The sequence below is a fragment of the Aquila chrysaetos genome, chromosome 1, assembly GCF_900496995.4.
Source record: "Aquila chrysaetos chrysaetos chromosome 1, bAquChr1.4, whole genome shotgun sequence".
In the NCBI taxonomy this organism is placed as follows: domain Eukaryota; kingdom Metazoa; phylum Chordata; class Aves; order Accipitriformes; family Accipitridae; genus Aquila; species Aquila chrysaetos.
This window is the reverse complement of record NC_044004.1, coordinates 13,360,755-13,378,801: the sequence shown is the minus strand read 5'-3', so window position 1 is coordinate 13,378,801 and position 18,047 is coordinate 13,360,755. Positions and strand designations below refer to the sequence as shown.

The following is an 18,047-nucleotide window of genomic DNA, read 5'->3' as shown; positions in this document are numbered from 1 at the left end:
TTATACATATTTATATAATGTGTACGTGAGTATATAAGGTGTGTGTGACAATTCATTACTGCAAGGTTTTAGTTGGTCTTTTCTTAAGTAAGGACCTGATCAAGTTCAGCAATGGCACTAATGTGCATCTCCAATGTAAGATTGGCCATAAGCAACCACAGTATATATTTTACATCGAGTCTCACTGTTAAGCAGGCTAGTAGTCAGCGTGGCAGTTTTATCCTCGAACTGAGCTCCTCTGGAATGGCTTATGGCATGTGTGACTGTGCCTTGTGTCAGAAAGGAGCGGGCACAAGGAGCAGGGGAGGCTTTATTTTACACTTCCTTTTTTGTTACTTTTCCAGCTACCACCACCTGTTCCCTAAGCAAGTTCCATCCGTTAAGCACACCCACTAAATATCAAATCAATTGTATAGAATAATATCTTGAAGCGAATGTGAATAGCAGGGGGAGCAGATTGCAGCAGAAGTTTGTCATATCTGAGTTAAGTCACACTTCAGTCTAAAGAAACAACTAAACAGATAACACAAGGCAGGCATTGTATGTCCCTGATAAAACCATTACACTCAGGCTGCAAATGATCTGAAAAATAACCATTTTTTTCCAAATTTTATTCTAATTTGAAGTAAGCAGAAGCTTAACTTCATGCTTGTTGAAACTTATTTTAGGTAAAAGGAAGAATTTTGTTATGACTTCCAAGGCAAGGAAACAGTAAGGATGCTGGGGACCACATTTTTGTTTGGGGATTAAAAAACCGAACATGCAGCAACATCAACAAGTAGGATCTAACTGACATTTTTAAAATGAAACATATCGTAGCTCCCCATGATCTACTGCAAACCTGGAACTTGTGAAAATCAACCTAAGCAACGAAATTGCTCACATGAATGGCTGAAGTTTAAATTTAATGCCCTATTTTAAGTTTGTGAGGTTGGGTGGTTGTTTGGTTTTCTTTTTAATTAGAAGCTATTCACAGTACCGTGTAGGGACCTTGACTTATTTATTTTAAAGGAGCTCAAAAATAAAAGGTAGTGTATTATTTCTAAAAAGAACTAAGTTTACTACCAATACAACAGCAACACTTGCAGGTAAGTTTACAGCTCGCTACCAGCCCAGGAACTTTCCAGCTACGTGGCTGAAGTACAGGTGCGCGTAGTAGTAACCGAGAAGACATTTAGGAATAACTAGTTTCTCGGCTACCGCCCCTTTTCCCCTTCTCTTCACTCCTTTTGCTCTCTACGGAGGAACGCGGCGTTAGGGGGAAGGTGCCCCGTCTCAGGCCCGGGGGAAGCCGGCTTAGCCCACCGCGGCTGGCAGGGCGCCCACCCCTGCCCGCCCCCACGTTCGCTAACACGAGGGGCTTCAGCCGAGCTGGCCCGAGCCCTTCCTCGGACAACTCGGCGCCGACGCCGGCAGAAGCTGTCAGGCACCTCCCCCGACTCTCGGTGGTCGCCCCGGGCGGCCTCCCCGCCTCAGCGCTGGCTGCCCGGCGGGGCCCGCGGCCCGGCTCCGCCGCTTCCAGCCCCCCCTCCCGGCCCGCCAGAAGCCACCTCAGAACGGCCGCCCCACGGACCCCCCCCCCCCAGAGCGGGCACCGCCCCCGCTACCCCGCGCTGCCATGTTGAAGCTGCCCGAGCCCGCCCCAGCCGCCTCCGTCAAGACACCCCCCTCGTCCCCCACCGGCGGGCAGCCGCCCGCTGCCGCAGCGGGGAAAGAAGCCGCACACAACGCGCTGCCTCCCAGCTCCCCCCACCGCCGCTACCCGCCGGGCGGCCGGCGGGCCCCGGCTGGGGCGGGCCGCCTCCCGCTCCTCCTCCCGCTCCTCCTCCCGCTCCTCCTCCGGCCGGCCCCGCCCGGCAGCGGCGGAGGCCTCCCCGGGGAGCGGCGGGCGGTGAGTGGCAGCGGCGCTGGCCCCTCGCACGGCGCGGGTAGAGGAGGGGGCTGCGGCCGGTGGGCGGGCCGGGGCCGCCCCGTAGGGCTGCGGGCTCCCGGCGGGGCCCTACTTGGCGACCAGCCGCCTCCGGAGCCGCAGAGAAACTTGTCGCCGGGAGTGCGCGCCGGTGACTTCGCCCTGCCGGGCTCGGTGAGCGTCTGGGGCGGGGGCCCCGGGTGGGACGGTCCGCGCTGCCGGCCTCTTCCTTCCCCCCCCCCCACCCCGCGGTCCTCCGGCTGCGCGCCGGGGCTTCCCGGCCTTCCGGGGTGGCAGCCGCTGCCCGGGCACCCTCCGGCCTGGCGGGGAACGAGGCCGAGCCAACTCCGGCTCTCCCGCCCCGTCCCGTCCCGTCCCGCCCGCCGGCGGCGGCCGGGCGGCGGTAGTTGCCGAGTCACGGCCGGCAGCGAGGCTCGGCCGGGCGGGCGGGCGTCCCGGGGCGGCGCCGGCCCGCCGGTGGCCCCCGGCTCCTCCTGTGGCGCCGGCTGGCTTCTAAAGAAGCCCGGGCTCCCCGAAAGCCTTGCCCTGCCTCCCGTGCGCGGACTTTTAGAGGAAATCCTGAAATCAAATCTGAGGTGCTGGCTCCTGTTCGCGCCGAAGCCTGCAGTCGGGAAAGTTGTTGGTGTCCTATGTAGGACAAGCGCAGAGCGACTTTGGGGACGGGAGTAGTTTTGCTGGCTAACTAACACGAGGTAAGCGTTTTCCTGTTCATCGCATGTGTAGCGGAGAGATGCCTTGGTTGCCCGGTTCCCCTGCCTGGCCGGGGTGCGCCCCGAGAGGGCCGGCGTCTGGCTGCGCAGCGCATCCTCTGCCGCTGCCGGCCGGGCGCGGAGCCTCAGCCTGTCTTCCCTCACTCGTCTCGCTTTCAGAGCGCTAAGGTCAAGTTTAAACCCAGATGCGAAGTAAGTTTTGTGATTGTATAGTGGTTAAAAATACTCGGGCTGGTTGGCTGGGAAAGTATTTTAATCTCTGTGTTTTCCTAGGGCTGTTTGAAGGTTGAACTGAACTGTGTTGGTTTATTTATAACTTGATGGAGAAACATAATACAGAAATGCGTTTACTTATATCAGTAAAATATTTTCTGGTTTAGGGAAGCTTAATTCTGGCAAGCAAGTTGTCTAGATTACAAAGAACATGTTTTACAGTGGTAATATTGCTGGTACTTTTAGCATCCTGTTGTGATTTTAGTGTCCTTTAAGCGGAAGAAGTTGTTGGCTGAGTGAACTAGTGTATCTTTGATTTTGGCGATACTACTTTCATCTTTACAAGGACATTTTTAGGTCAGTATTCTGAACATACAGAATTAAAATATATAGTTTGTACCCAGACACTTCTACGATGTTCCTTGCGAATTGTTTAACTTCAGGGAAGTTGCTCTTAAGCAGCAAGAGTTACTGTGTGTTACACTGGCATGGTATATGCATACTTTGCAACTTCTTGTCCTGTAAAAGCTAAGCATTCAGTAAGCACTTTTATGAAAGTTTACTGATTTAAGGAACTTTTTACTATAGAAGAGAGATCCCTTCATCGTTTAGGAGAGTGCTTACAGTGCAAGTTGAAAGGCCTTCTTTTGTAAGGAATTGTAAGGCCTTTCCCTCCCTGCCTTAGTAGTTTTTTTGTATGAATATTATTTTTTATAAAATTGGATAGTAGTTTAGTAGTAAGTGAAGTCATCTTATTTTGGATCATGTGTATCTCAACTGGAAATGTCTGCAAAGAGCATCTTTGGTGGTGTCCCTCTCCTCATTTCCAGTGGCAGAGTTCTACATCTTCTCCTCCTTTGCCTTATCTTTCTTGTCTTTCTCTGTCGCCTGATTATGTGGTAGCTGTGAACCAGGCCCTTGATATGAGGTGAATTTTTCTATCGTTATAGACGTGTCAATAATGTTTATCTACACTTGAAAATCAATTCTTATTTAGTTAGGAAAAAAGGCAGTTGCTCTTCTGGCACAATGCTATATATGGTCAGTCTTATTCAACAATAGCTGCTCATGCTTGGAATTATTGAAGAATGTATAAATACATCTTGACGTTGCTATCAGCCTTCTTGCCCTTTTCTAGGCTTTTTGTTCAACTAATTTTGCAAATATATTCAGATTTTAAATTTTTACTCTGGTTTTACGTTGTAACCCTACTATCTGATACTTAATCATTATTCCCCGCTTTTGCAGCTAAAATGAATTCAGATCCTGATCCCCCTTCAAGTCCCTCTCACCCCCAGCTGCATCTTGGAAGGTCCCAGCTAAATGCTGCTGCTGTGGACCGTAGTGAGAACAATCAGAAATCTGGACCATCTTCAGGAGATGCTGCAACTTTTTCTTCTTCAGTTCCTGGCTACTCCCATAGCAGGGAGAAAGCTGAAAAAAATGGTAAGTATGAAAGCAATTTTTATGCAAAATTGGCTTATGTTAAACACTGGGAGATTATTGTGTGTATATGTATTCTAAACTCTGTTTAAAGAGACACGGTAAAGTAGGAAAATAAATTTCTCCAATTTCTTTTAACCTGTTGTTGTGGAAGAGACTTTTCTTCTGCAGCTTGCTTTGTGCATATTTTTGAGTTTCCCATCCAGTTTTTCTTATGTGTATAGAGCAACAGGAAAGAAGTTTGTTTGAAAAATTGGCAGGAAGAATTAAATGTCATTTAGCATAATATTAAAGTTTCAATTTAATTTCTTTAGTTGGCTAGATCGCATGCTAACTATAGCTTTAATGTGAATTCTAACGTGGATGAATATGTACTAGTGTAATGTAGACTGAGGGAATAATAAGCTGATATATGAAACCAGAGCAACAGAAATGAAGTTAAGATTAGCAGGCAGATAAGAAGTTGGATTAAGAATCATGATACACTTTGAAAGGCAGAATGATCCTTCTTTTTTTTCCCCTTACTGTGAAACCATTGAGTTTCAAGGACTGCGAAAACTGATGGGATGAGCAAAATGTCTCATGCAAAAGGTAGAAAGAAAAATATCTAGCTCCTGTATTCAGCTGCTGAATTCCAGTTTTAAATTCAGTTTGTAATCTAACACTTGTGCAAGAAGGTCTTGTGTTCAAGGTCTAGCAAACAACATTCACTGGGTAGGGGGGAAGTGAGTGAGCGGCTGCGTGTTGCTTAGTTGCTGGCTGGGGTTAAATCACGACACATTCATAAATATGAGTCACTCTATTGAAGGTAATATGGCTAGAGTTTAAGATTATTAAATGCGTTAATATCTACATGGCATGTATCAGATGCAGCTGAGCTCTGCACATAGTTCAGGCCAATATTGCAGCTGTGTTAGCACATCTACTGTTCGCATCTAATTCAAAATTGACTGTTGGAACCTTCTGGGTTCTTTGTTACTAAAAGGCACGTTCCAGATGGAGAAGAATTTTTTGGATACCTGAATTTCTAACATGCCTCAGTGTATCATTACCAACTTTGTCATCTCACCCACCTGTAAAAGAATTCAGAGATGATGGAGAATTGACACTTCTAACATTAATTACGTGATTATTAATTTAGGATCAGTGCTAACAGGTATGTTTTCTTCCTTTCTTCATTCTCCAGTTTCTTAGTATGCTTCAACAGGGAAAGAATAGCAACAATATTAGGAATATGGTATGGAGTTATGTTGGGCTTTGTTATAATATGATTACATAGGTTATAATATGATTACATAATATGAAAACATAGGTTTCTGTTGTTGGTGCCCACATTCATGCAAGATTCTGAAAATGAATACAAGCTATCAATCTGGTGGTGTTTTACACAGAGATCCTGTCAGGTATTCTTCTCTAGCTAATTTGGAGATTTTCTTATTCTATATAAATACTAGACTTTTCAAATCATGTCAAGTTTTGTCTTAGTTCTCTTTACAGGCCTGTGTATTTACTGATGATTGCTATACAGTTATGTATTATAGATGCTTTTGTTTGTGCCCCTATAAAAGAAGGCTTTTGAGCATTGAGGTATTTCTCCATTTCAGTTGTGACTCATTCCTGATTACTTTAAATCTCTTACCATGAAAATCATCTCAGTTCCTGGTGCCACTGTCATTGCCCTTTCCATCCTCATCTTAATATAAGCAAGTATTGAATGCTGTAGAGTGAGTTACTGTTGCCATTGTGTCACGCTGAAGTCTCTAACAACCAAAATTTTAGTGGATTTAGATATTAAATGTGTTTGATCATGTTTCTTCATCCAGTGTCGTCTTCTATGGTTATTTTAGATTTATGTCATTTGTCATAACACTAACAGTTTCTAGAACTGCAAACTCATTTAAAAAAAAAGGAAGCAGAGAATTTTTTTTCCACTCACAGCAGCAGTGGTCATCAGAACTTAAAAACGGGAATTTTAGTAGGACTTCAGAAAGAAGTAAAAATAACAGTACAAATTCGGTCATGTATGTGCATATGGAAAGAATATGAAAAAAGTGATGTCTCAGAAAACTGGCACTTCAGCAATTTTCAAAATATTTGAACTGAAAGAGGAGGCATTCCTGGCAATCACTAGAGCCTTTCCCAATAAATAACATTCAAGTTGCTGATAGGTTTAGGAAGAGTGAAGGATCTGGTCTCTTAGCCATGGCGTGTTGTGGTCTGGTTGTATGAAAGGACATATGCACTAGACCAGATGTTCTGGAAACAGCTGTTCTGACTTCTTTCTTGGAATATTAAGAAGTCAGCTACTTTGAATAGTCACTATGTGTCACTGTGATGATGACTGTAACTCTGAATGATGTAAAAGAGGACAGAAAAGACCAGCACGTTGCTGTACAGAAAGCTATCTCAATAAATATTATTGAATATGTAGAACACTCCTCTTTACTGGCAACTTAAATATCTTGCACAAAATTCTACAAACTTAAATTTGTAATAGAAGTTATTTAATTCTTAATAAATCAGCTATGATTTCTGTTGGAGAAGGGGAGATGTACGATGTAAAACTGCCTTTCAAGATAGTATTTGAGATGGACCTCAAGCCTATCTACCACATGCCCATGTGCCCTTGTTGCAAAGAAAGTTACTGGTATCCTGGGCTGCATTAGACAAAGCATTGGCAGCAGCTGGAGGGAGGTGATCCTTCCCCTCTGCTCAGCACTGGTGAGGCCTCATCTGGAGTGCTGGGTCCAGTGCTGGGCTCCCCAGTACAAGAGAGACATGGACAGACTGGAGAGAGTCCAACAAAGGGCCACAAAGATGATGAAGGGGCTGGAGCACCTCTCCTTCAAGGAAAGGCTGAGAGAGCTGGGACTGTTCAGCCTGGAGAAGAGAAGGCTCAGGGGGATCTTACCAACGTATATAAATACCCGAAAGGAGCGTGCAAAGACGATGGAGACAGGCCCTTTCCAGTGGTGCCCAGTGATGGGATCAGAGGCAGTGAGCACAAACTGGAACACAGGAGGTTCCCTCTGGACATCAAGAAATACTTTTTCACTGTGAGGGTGACCAAGCCCTGGCACAGGTTGCCCAGAGAGGTTGTGGAGTCTCCATGTTTGGAGATACTCAAAAGCCATCTGGACATGGTCCTGGGCAACCAGCTGTAGGTGGCCCTGCATGAGCCAGGATTGGGGGGGGGGGGGGCAGTGCTGTTGGAGCAGATGACCTCCAGAGGTCCCAAACTCAGCCATTCAGTGATTCTTGAAATATTCTTGCCAACATATCTGTATTTCTGATCTGTGCTTTTTCTTCCAGTCTCTACTTACATTTGCTGTACTTAAGGCTATAGCATCAATGTGAAGATTAAGTAATTTATTTCCTGGAAACACGCATCTCCTGTAGCATTATCCATATCTTGCAGCATAATCGAGCAAATTAGTGAATGCCCTGGCTCTGACTCAGTAAAGCACTTAAGCAAACACACATCCTTAGCTGCACAGGTACTTCATTTGGATCGAACTCCTATACTATAGGTTTTTTTCTTAGCAGTTTTTCAATCTATCTTCTGCTAATGTATCATTAGGTAGTGTTTTTGTTATTCCTTGTATATTTCATTTTACAATGGGAGGTAACAGTGCTTTGAGAATTTATTCTGCAAATCAAATCTGGATTTAATGAAAAAAACAATATTCAACTGTTGATCTTGAGATGATTTATAGATACTGTTTTTGTTGCTTTAAAAAAGAAAAGGAGGGTATTCCTATTTCTGCCCAAAGCTGTTGCATTCTCTAGAAAACTTGCTTATGTAAGTTATTGTCTTTTGTGTATGTGTTAGGAATGGAATTGGTATCAATATGCCAACTCTCATGTTTAAAAATTAATTTAAAAAAATTAAAAATTGTTACTCTTTCAAGGATATTCCTGGACAGGAAGTTTATTAGTGAGCAAAACATATGCACTGCTAATTAGGGCTTCTGAAATTTTAAAACCATTGTGTCATCAGTCTTCATGTAAGCAAATTACAGGAGTGTTGCCGGTTGCTGAAACAAAAAAGTTCTGCCATTATTTTAGTAGTCGTGCCAAGAGGAGCGCGGGTGTATAGCAAGGAAGACAAGTGGCTGCTTGCTAATGAAGTCTGGTGAAGTTTGTTGAAACAGACTAAGACTCAAAGCTCCTAAAACACTTTTATGCTTCCCAGGTGCACAGGCCTCTCAGTTTCTGTCCAGCTGCTACATACCCCTTCTTCGCATCTGTATTTCATCCACTGTATGCATCCTCCTTCCTTCAGATACAGCCCTAAAGCAATGTGAAAAGAAATAGCTCATATGAGAGCTCTGAAGGTCCCAACACTTGAGTTTACAAATAGTCTTAAAGCATCATTCTTGCTAGTGGAACCATTTCTTCTATGTGTACACAGAGCAGAGCTAGGAAAGAAGCACCTTCAACATGTTCACTTAGCATGTGACTATCTGAATACCACTGCTATTAATGTAATGGTTTTGGAAGAGATGCATGAATCCACACTCCAGGTAAGTGGTCTGTATTGCTGAGCTAGAAAGTAGCTTTCTGTGGCCTAGTGGATGTTTCACTTTTGGTTCAGATGAAAAGAAAGTAGAGTTCAGAGAAACTTCTCACAATATCATAGTGATCGGATACTTGCCTGGGATGTCTGGATTCAAGTAACTGCTTTAAGTCAGCCATAATGGTAACTTGAACTGGGCTGACTCTCACCCCAGGTGAATATTTAATTGTGCTGCAAGTTATCTGGAGGTGTTACCATTTCTTGTAATGCTTAAGTACTTTCAAGCATGTGAAGTATCTTTCTTAAAAATTGACTGTCTGCCAGTCAGCAGGTAAAAGAGGACATCCTAGGATAATAGAGAAATCTGGGAGGCAGTGTGAAGGTGATAATTTTTTATATGTGGGTGAAACAGAGTTGATTTGCTTTTTACATCATTCATATACATTTGCTAGCCAGTAAGGTTGGAGAGGAGGAATCCGGTAGGAATTCAAAGGTGAGAGTTTGGGAAGTTTTGAGAGCATTTCAAAGCTAAGTTGCAGTGCTTGAAGAAACATCTCTTTGGTTAAGGAACTAATTTTTGTTTTGTCCATGTTTTTTGCTGTTAAGGAAATACGCACAAATCTCTTGCTCTAGAATAGAGAACATATGGGAAAGGTATTTGTACTGAGAGCTTTGCAGACAGAAATCAATTTCTTATGTTTGTTTGTAGATGTGGGGAGTTCTGCTTGTACTTAGGAAGGTTATGAGGTTTTTTCTATCTCTTGGAAGAGAATTATTTTATAAATTGCATGACTTAGAAGAATTTATCTGTACTATTTATAAATTCTAAACAGTTTACAACGCATTGTAACGATGTACAACAGTGTGTCTCCAACACATTGCTAAATGATAGCTAACAAATAGAGAACCTCTCTAATTTACAAATATTTTCCAAGTGTTAGCCTCTTCCACTTAAGGTTACAAAGAACCTTTGCTTCAAAGCTCTATTTTAGCACTTCTGTGTCTTTATTTTCTGGCAATTTGCTTGTACAGACTAACTCTTGAGGCAAAGTGAAATGTTTGTGCAAAGCTTGAAGAAGTCTCAGAAAAATCTTTGATTGTTAGAAGGGGAGGATTATGCCTTGAAGTATTAATTACTTAACAATTTATCTGTCAGTTTATTAATGCCCCTTCAAATTTTAACTGTAATTATTCAGGCTCCTGGAAAGCTCATTTGCCAGGCATTACTGTGGGGGAGAAAGGATTCTATCCAAACAAAGTTAATGACTGTATTTTCAGATAAAATTTTGGGACATAGTCATAGTTGGTGCAGAACAATGGGAGTTGGCTTTTTCAGGTCTGCTGCTATTGTTGTCAATAACATGCTGGTGTTTTTACCATACGTGGGAATAGAATTGGACACCCGTTTATTTGAGGAAAGATTCTCCATCTTTGCCTCTTTCACCATTTGAAATACGTAAATGTTTTCTCTGGCTGGTAACAAATATATTGTTATTGATAACAATTTTTGCATTCACACAATTAAGAACCAGTTTAGAAAAGTGCCCTAACTCAATCTTCCTTCATTATTTTTCAGGTGGATTGATTTCCTAATCTGTGTTAGTTTATGATAACAAAATGTTTTTCTAGCATAGTCCCAGGGTGTTAGAAGGATAGAAATGAGCAGCTGAAGAAGGGTGGAAGGGGAAGAGGTTAATTTACTATTGTGAATAATGTAATGACATAGGAGTGGCTCTCTAAATCGTTTGATGCTAAGGTCTCAAGGTTCCTATTGTACACATTTAGAAATTTAATCTAGTGGGTGGAATACAGTCTTTCAATTTAGTTTCCTCCAGAAGGAATCCAGTGTGTGTGCTCCACTGTGCAAACAAAATGCATTAAATGGGAACAGTTGGACAGTTAAAAGCACATTCCTCATCTGAACTAGTTCTCTAATATAATGCATCTGCATTCATCAGCAGCAAGAAATGCTAACTTCTGGAGGTATTTCGCAGTGGCTTTGGAAGAAAATATTTGGAAGTACCTAATACCTGTACATTCATCTTCAAATAAAACTGCGACAAATCCCTGTTACACTACAATAATCAAGGAGAGACTTGAAACTGTTGTGCTGCTAGACAGCCACTTGTAGCAACAGAAGGCCCACTTCATTGTGAAAGTTAGAAGGTGAGACTGGAAACAGTAAGCTGGGAAATAAAACCAATCCTTTGCAAAGTCAGTTAACTATTAGAAGTCCTTACTAAGCAAGGTAATAAGGCACTGTGGACTTGCAAAACAATTGGAGTGTGTCCTTTTTAAGGGCTGCTCTGTGAACTGCTGGTGTCTCTGTGGTGAAGAACCTAAACTGCAGAATTGCTGAGATTCCATTGAGCGTTGTGCAGGTTGTTATGATAACTGTAGGTCTTCACCTACAAAAATATGTGGGCTTAGTGAGGTTTATGATCTCAACTCTTTCTCACATTGCTTTTCTGCAGGTTGCATTTTTCTTTCCTTTTTTTTTTTCTTTTAACCCTCCCTACCAGAAAAAAAAAATAATGATGATTATCAACCAAGAAATGACAGAAAGCTTATTTATTTTTAACTTTCCAGTTTTGGAACATGTTAGATTTATCCCAGCTCATCCATAAAGGATTTAATCAGAGATGCCTGCATAGAAGAAGCAGCAGGGCCATCTCATTAGTTGTGTGTAAAATTATTTTAATGACTTTAAATGCTCATTGTACAATAATAGCTATTCTAGGAAGAAAGACCTTTTAAGAATAGTTTTCCCTCCACTTAACATTTGTAGTCTCTATAGTATCATCACTCTTAGTCTTCCACCTACATGCTTTTTGTTATATTGCTCTCCTGACAATTTGCCTTCATTTTGTGGGGGTGCAGAAGTTGTTCCCTTTTCAATTTAATGCTATTTGATGACTTGCAATTGTGGTGTGACTAAGACTATTACCGTATCTACAAATGCATTGCTGCTCCTGGAGAAAGCAGAGTTGAGTCCTAGACTTCAACACCTCTGTAAACAAATGTTATTCCCTTCCATCCCATCCCTGTTACCACCTTTAAAAATAGAATGGCTGGCAATGTATGCTACTATAAATATTTTTAACTGTTCTGGGGGCAAGTAGGACCATCTTAAGTTCTAATCATGGAAGTTGAAGTGCATAGAAGAAAAACATGCAATGTACTCTTAATTGTACTAAGCCCTTACTTTGCAGTTAAGATAAGAATCCAGGAGGCTTCTGAATGGATGAAAGATTCAACATTCACGGATGAGCAAATAAGCATCTAAAGTTAGTAAAACCATTTATCAAAGCAACGACGTTTGTTGTACAAAATATTTCTCCCTTTCCAGTCAGTTCCTCTGTGTGTGTCATTATATTCTGTATGTACAAATCATGTTTATGACGTGATGCTTAATGCCTGCTTTTAAGTGGAATGTCAGTCTTTCCAGAAACTTTACTCCTACATCAGTACTGCACACAATACCACTGAACTTTTGAAGCTTGTGGAAGGTGAGTAGGATGGTTTCTCTAGAGACTCAAACTGGCTCTGCTGAACACTGAAAGCTCAACAGTACAATCCAGTGACACACAAAAGCTATTAGAACCTACCTTTTTGTTACAAAGTGTACATACCAGCTTCTTCTAAAAGCACATTGATAATAGACAATCTACCTGTAGATGAACAGTTTAAATCTGTTTTCCTGAAAGAAAGAAATTGGACACTTTTCACATTGGAGATACGCTTACATAGCATCTTCTAGCAAATGAAAGAATTTTTATTTTGTCATTAATATGTGTATGCCTTTGCTTCTAAGTACGTCTGAGATTCTAGAAAGCTTGTTTCATAGTGAAAACAAAATCTAATAAAAAGCTGTGTGCTCTTCCCTGAAAACTTTTAATTTGTTGGATTTTGATTAATTTACCAGATTTGTGCTTGCAGAAGGGACTTTTCCTGCAAAATATCCTGTGTAACACTGTATCAGAATTACTACCATACACTTCCAAGAGGGACTGGAGGTATTACATAGGACATGACTCAAAAAGGAATACTTTCTAGGGAGATTTTGCACAAAATGTGTTCTGCTGTATCTGTTTTGGTTGATATCCATGGGCAGGCATGCCCTTAAGCTTTCATTTTCCTACTTTGGCTATTTATTGCTTGAACAAATATGCCTGCATCATTTACTTTGTATGTTCATGCATTCTTGTTGCTTGCTTCCTACCTAATGTTATAAAATCTTCATATTTCAACATTGTAAAATTTTCTTCATTGGATTGCTGAGAATCTGCAATAAAATTATTTTCTATAGCTATTATATTTAATTTGTGACCTTCTTAAAGCAAATTAATTCAGTCTTCTAACATAAATTAACTGCTTCATGTTCGTGACAGGCGGTTATTTCTGATGTTTCAGTCATGCTTTGTTTCTTTTTTTTTTTTTAGTAGTCCAAAAAGATCAGTTGATTACAATACAGTCCTATCATAGTTTTGAACTGTGTAGTCAGACCTCTACTGACTTCATAAGAAGCTATAGCAGCTTCTCTTTTTGACTGCACCCTAGCAGAGGTAAATATTGGAGGAATAGAGAGCAAGACCAATGAAAGCTAAGGAGTAGGAGACAGAATTCCCTTATAACAATGGTTTGAGAATCCCATTCAGTTGGCCAGAGCTGAAAGACGCCAGTGCTTCAAAGCAGTCTGCAAATACAGAGTTTTTGCAGGTGGGTTGTCTTTAGCAGCTGGATGCTTGGTTTTTAAGAAGCCACATGATGCTTTTTCTCTTTTAGGTAATTTTAGCCTTATTCTACATAAGGCATTGACATCCAGAGGACAGAACACGTTTTGGGGCCCTTAAATGCAAACTGAGGATGAAAAATGAATGTTAAAAAATTACTGGCTTCCAGTAAGCTGATTTTCTTTGTGGATGTTTATGGTAATAATTAAGGTGATATGGATCCTTTCTGTGCCCCACCCTAACTTCCTTTGGGACAGGATTTATAGCATGTTTTTGAGCTGTTACTGGCTGTTTCTTTTTCAAGCTAATCCAGTGCTGGGTTAGATAGCTACAGTTTAATATAAACTCTAGTTTTCCTGATGAAACTTGCAGCACAGAGTGCATTTATAACTCTGAACTTAATGATAGTGGAAGAGTTAGACTCTTATCTGCAAGTACTACTTAGGCACTTTTATTATCTTAATATTAAATATGGGATAAGCTTTACGTGTTGCACTTCACAGGCATGGTTTTGTGGAAATCTCTAGATAGAAGATAAAATAAAAATCCAGCTTCGAGTTCATCATAATGAAAGTCATGGAAGAGGCTTTTTCAAATACAGTAACTAATCCTATATTTGTCTTTTCTGTGTCATGTCTGTCTCCACCTACCCATTTATTTGTTCAACATGGTGGGAGGGGTGGAGTTGAGCAGCGAACATAGGTTACTCGTACTAGTATCCTCTCAAAGTAAAAGCACTTAATTTTCTTTGTAATTCAGATGCTACTCCCTTTCAGATTCAATTACAGTAAGGCCTTCGTGCTAAAGCAGTGAAGTGATGTATGCCTGAAGCTTCAAGTAAGTACAGTGCTGTGCAATGTGACAAAGATCAGTTCAGACATCAGTACGCTTCATGGTATATGGAGAATTTGTTCACATGTGGGAGAAGATCTAATGTCAAAGAAGACATTCTTTCCTCCCCACTCCCACCCCAGTGATTTAGCTGGTGGAAAGACCTGTGGATGAAAGCTTGTTCCATACTACTCTTCATCAAACATGTAAATTACTCTTGTCAGTTAATAACATGGAGCTGGGGGAAATGCTTGACATCCTGCATTAAGTAGCGAGCTTACTGGATAAAGCTAATGAAAATACAAAGTGCAGGTTTTTTTCTTCTGGATGCCATCCAGCTTTTTCTTCTCTCCTACCTGAACTAGCACTGGAGCATTACAGTTTGTGAACTCTGTGCGAAGGCTTGCAGAAGTTGCTATCAATGCTCAGTATTAATATCGGAGAACCTGAACGGTGACAGACTTTTTCTGGGTCAAGATTCTTGTTATCTTTCTCATGGGAATCCTTTACACTATTATTTACAGCATGCCTGTTATAGCCAGGGACCTTTTTCTAAATGCAGTGCTAGTGCTGTCATTACTTGATTTTATTCATATTTTACAGAGATGTTAAAGGTGTTCAATAGCACCTGTTTCCTTCTCAGAATGTTCCTTAGCACCTTGCAGCCTAGAGACTTTCTTGGTCAGTGGTGAGATCTTTATATTTGATAGTGCTTTCTGGGCTTTTTCTTCTACCCTTGGTTTGTCCAGTTGCTTTTTAAACTCACATAAATATTTGGCATTGGCCAAATACTTTTAACCTGTTGATGCCCTTTAGTTTTTGGATTTGGTAAGACATTGAGTAGTCTCTCTCCGTTTACCTTCTCTATTTTGCAAATTCTTCGTATGTCTAGTATCATTCTCAGTTTCTTCCCCAGGTTAAAAAGCCCTGATAATAGTGTCTTACTAGCACTGAGCTGTTTTTTTCATAAAACAGTATGTTACAACTCCAAGGTTTTATGCTGAGTGGTAATAGTTCATAGCTTATCACTGTGTGTACAATGATAAGATGTCTTCCTGGTTTGCATTTACTGCATTTCATCTGGCCTTTTATCACTTAATCAGTCATTAAATCCTTTTTGGCTTGAAAAACACAGAATCATCAACAGACTTTGTCACCTCCATGTTAGCCGCCCCCCCCCCCCTTTTTTTTTTTCATCCACACATAAATGCATTGAATAATATAGGGCTTATTGTATATCCCTGTGTGTCTAAGCTGATAATCTTTCCCCCTGGGAGAATGAGAGTAGTGTATTTCTATTTTTCGTTTTTCATTCCTTAATCTCTTAATTATCCATGTAACAGCCTACATTCTAATTTGTTTAGAGGATTTCTGTGAGAAGCCTTACTCGCTGCCTTTGGAGATAGGCGGATCCAGCTCATATTTCTGTCCTCGAACCTTTTGGCTCCTTCAGGGACATCTTATGTCAAGGCTTTTTACAAAAGCTCTTCTGATTTTACGCAGTATCTTTTTTGCCTCTTCCATAGGCTTAAGATTTTTTTTTTTTTTTCTTTTACATATTTGCCCTGTATGGATATCAGATTTAATGGTCTCTGTTACAGATCTCTCTGGTATCATCCTTGCTGCTTTCCATTTCTCAGTTTTAGGTGAGAGGCTACACGCTGCTATGTATAGTTCAATAGAACTCTTGGATAAACAATTAAGAGAAACTACAGTTATAAACACAATTAAAAGAAACCATAGCTGCTTTGTTTGAGGCTCCAGCACAGCAGCTTCTCAATGCTATTATCTGGCAGAGGAAAAAAAACGAAAAAAGCAAACCAACAATCAAACATCTTTTAGTAGATCTTTTACTACAGCTTTGTCTTTTTCAAATATTCAGTTGCCCTTGAATTGTCCATAGCCCTATGGTTTACCTGCTAAGCTTGCTGCACCTTGTGAGCTGGAAAAAGCATAAAAAGGTGGTAACAGGTTCTGCATTGAGTTCTTCTCCAGATCTTTTTCTGTTGGTCTATCATGGTATATGTTTTAAATTCGTTGCTTTTTCTATTTTTCTTTGTTTTGGCATGACCTTAGCTTTACAATGATGCATTCTTATTTGTAAGAACTTTCCTTCTCTTCTTTTTCTCAGTCTGGCTTTGCTTTTAAATGTGACTCTGGCAAATTTTTTGTTTCTGACACTCCTGTCTGGGTACTAAATCTAACTTGCTGCTACAGGAGTGGCTCTCTGTCATGGTTTAACCCCAGCCGGCAGCTAAGGACCACGCAGCCGCTCGCTCACTCCCCCCCACTGGGATGGGGGAGAGAATCAGAAGGGTAAAAGTGAGAAAACTCATGGGCTGAGATAAAGAGAGTTTAATGGGTAAAGCAAAAGCCACGTGCACAAGCAAAGCAAAACAAGGAATTAATTCCCCGCTTCCCATGGGCAGGCAGGTGTCCAGCCATCTCCAGGAAAGCAGGGCTCCATCACGCCTAACGGTGACTTGGGAAGACAAATGCCATCACTCCCAATGTCCCCCCCTTCCTTCTTCCCCCAGCTTTCTATGCTGATCATGATGTCCTATGGTCTGGAACATCCCTTTGGTCAGTTGGGGTCAGCTGTCCCAGCTGTGTCCCCTCCCAGCTCCTTGTGCTCCCCCCGCCGGCTCCATGGCGGGGAGGTGTGAGAAGCAGAAAAGGCCACGGCTCTGTGTGAGCACTGCTCAGCAGTAACAAAAACATCTCTGGATTATCAACACTGTTTTCAGCACAAACCCAAAACATAGCCCCATGCTAGCTGCTGTGAAGAAAATGAACTCTATCCCAGCCAAAACCAGCACACTCACTAACCGCTTAAACTAGGTTCTGCACATTGCTCAATTAGAAGCAAAAATTGTTTTCTGTCTTTTGGTTTCTCTGACTAGTTACCTCATGAAGTTATTTATTAAATGTATCTAAAAATCTTATCGTGATGTCATTCTTGAATGTATGCTTCCTGGGAGGTAGTTGAGGTCATTATTGCTGTTTTCTGGCCTTTTTGCTGCTCTGCTCTTTCTCAGTGTGTCTTAGTTGTGTTTATTCAAACAAAACAGCAAGGAAACTGCATTTAAAAACCTGTATTTAAAAACCCCTCAAATTTGGAAGATTGTTTGCAAGATTGATTTCTTACCATTGCTTGGCGTGCTTTGCTGGGCTGCCTCGATAGCAATTTTCATCTGCAGCAACTGGCAAATCTGCTCATGAAATGGTAAAAATATGTACGTACTTTTTTAGGTGCATATTCAGTGAGCTTGGAAGTGTGTTGCCACTGGCCAGGACTGAACGTAGCAGATATATTGTGCATACACTTAACTCTTCCTGACTGTTTTCAGTCACTTCAGGCACACTTGCTGGACTAATAAAATGGAAAGGCCAATCCAGAAATCTTGTTTCATATCTTGTCATCTCAGATCCTCATTCTCCCCAACCTATGGGTTTTTTTCCTCCTCCTGCACATCCCTGTTACTTTTTTTTCTGAGCCCAAATTAATGCTTGTAGTCATGATTGTATAAAGTGTGTATGCCGTACAGGTTTCCTTCGTACACTTAGTGTGGGTGTTGCTTAATGCGTTAATCTCTTTTTCAGTAGAGTTTCCCTGCAGCTTTAATACTTACTTGTAAAACGTGTAATTTCTTTTAAACTTGCATATT

General features: G+C 41.5%; 1 protein-coding gene across 5 annotated transcripts in view; it reads left to right on the top strand.

Moving 5' to 3' along the window:
• The first annotated feature begins 1,870 nt into the window (after positions 1–1,870).
• The window catches only part of WFS1 (wolframin ER transmembrane glycoprotein), a 36,375-nt gene continuing 20,198 nt past the window's right edge, over positions 1,871–18,047 (top strand). The window contains exons 1-2 of one of the 5 annotated variants that reach the window (XM_041124468.1): positions 1,871–1,891; positions 4,102–4,299. In XM_041124468.1, coding sequence (XP_040980402.1) covers positions 4,107–4,299 — 193 coding nt within the window. In that variant the 5' untranslated portion in view covers positions 1,871–1,891; positions 4,102–4,106. Of the gene's footprint in view, positions 1,892–1,935; positions 2,084–2,512; positions 2,623–3,118; positions 3,211–4,101; positions 4,300–5,281; positions 5,453–18,047 lie in introns of those variants that run through there. The other 4 variants (XM_030019631.2, XM_030019641.2, XM_030019652.2 and 1 more) reach the window with 4 other exon arrangements.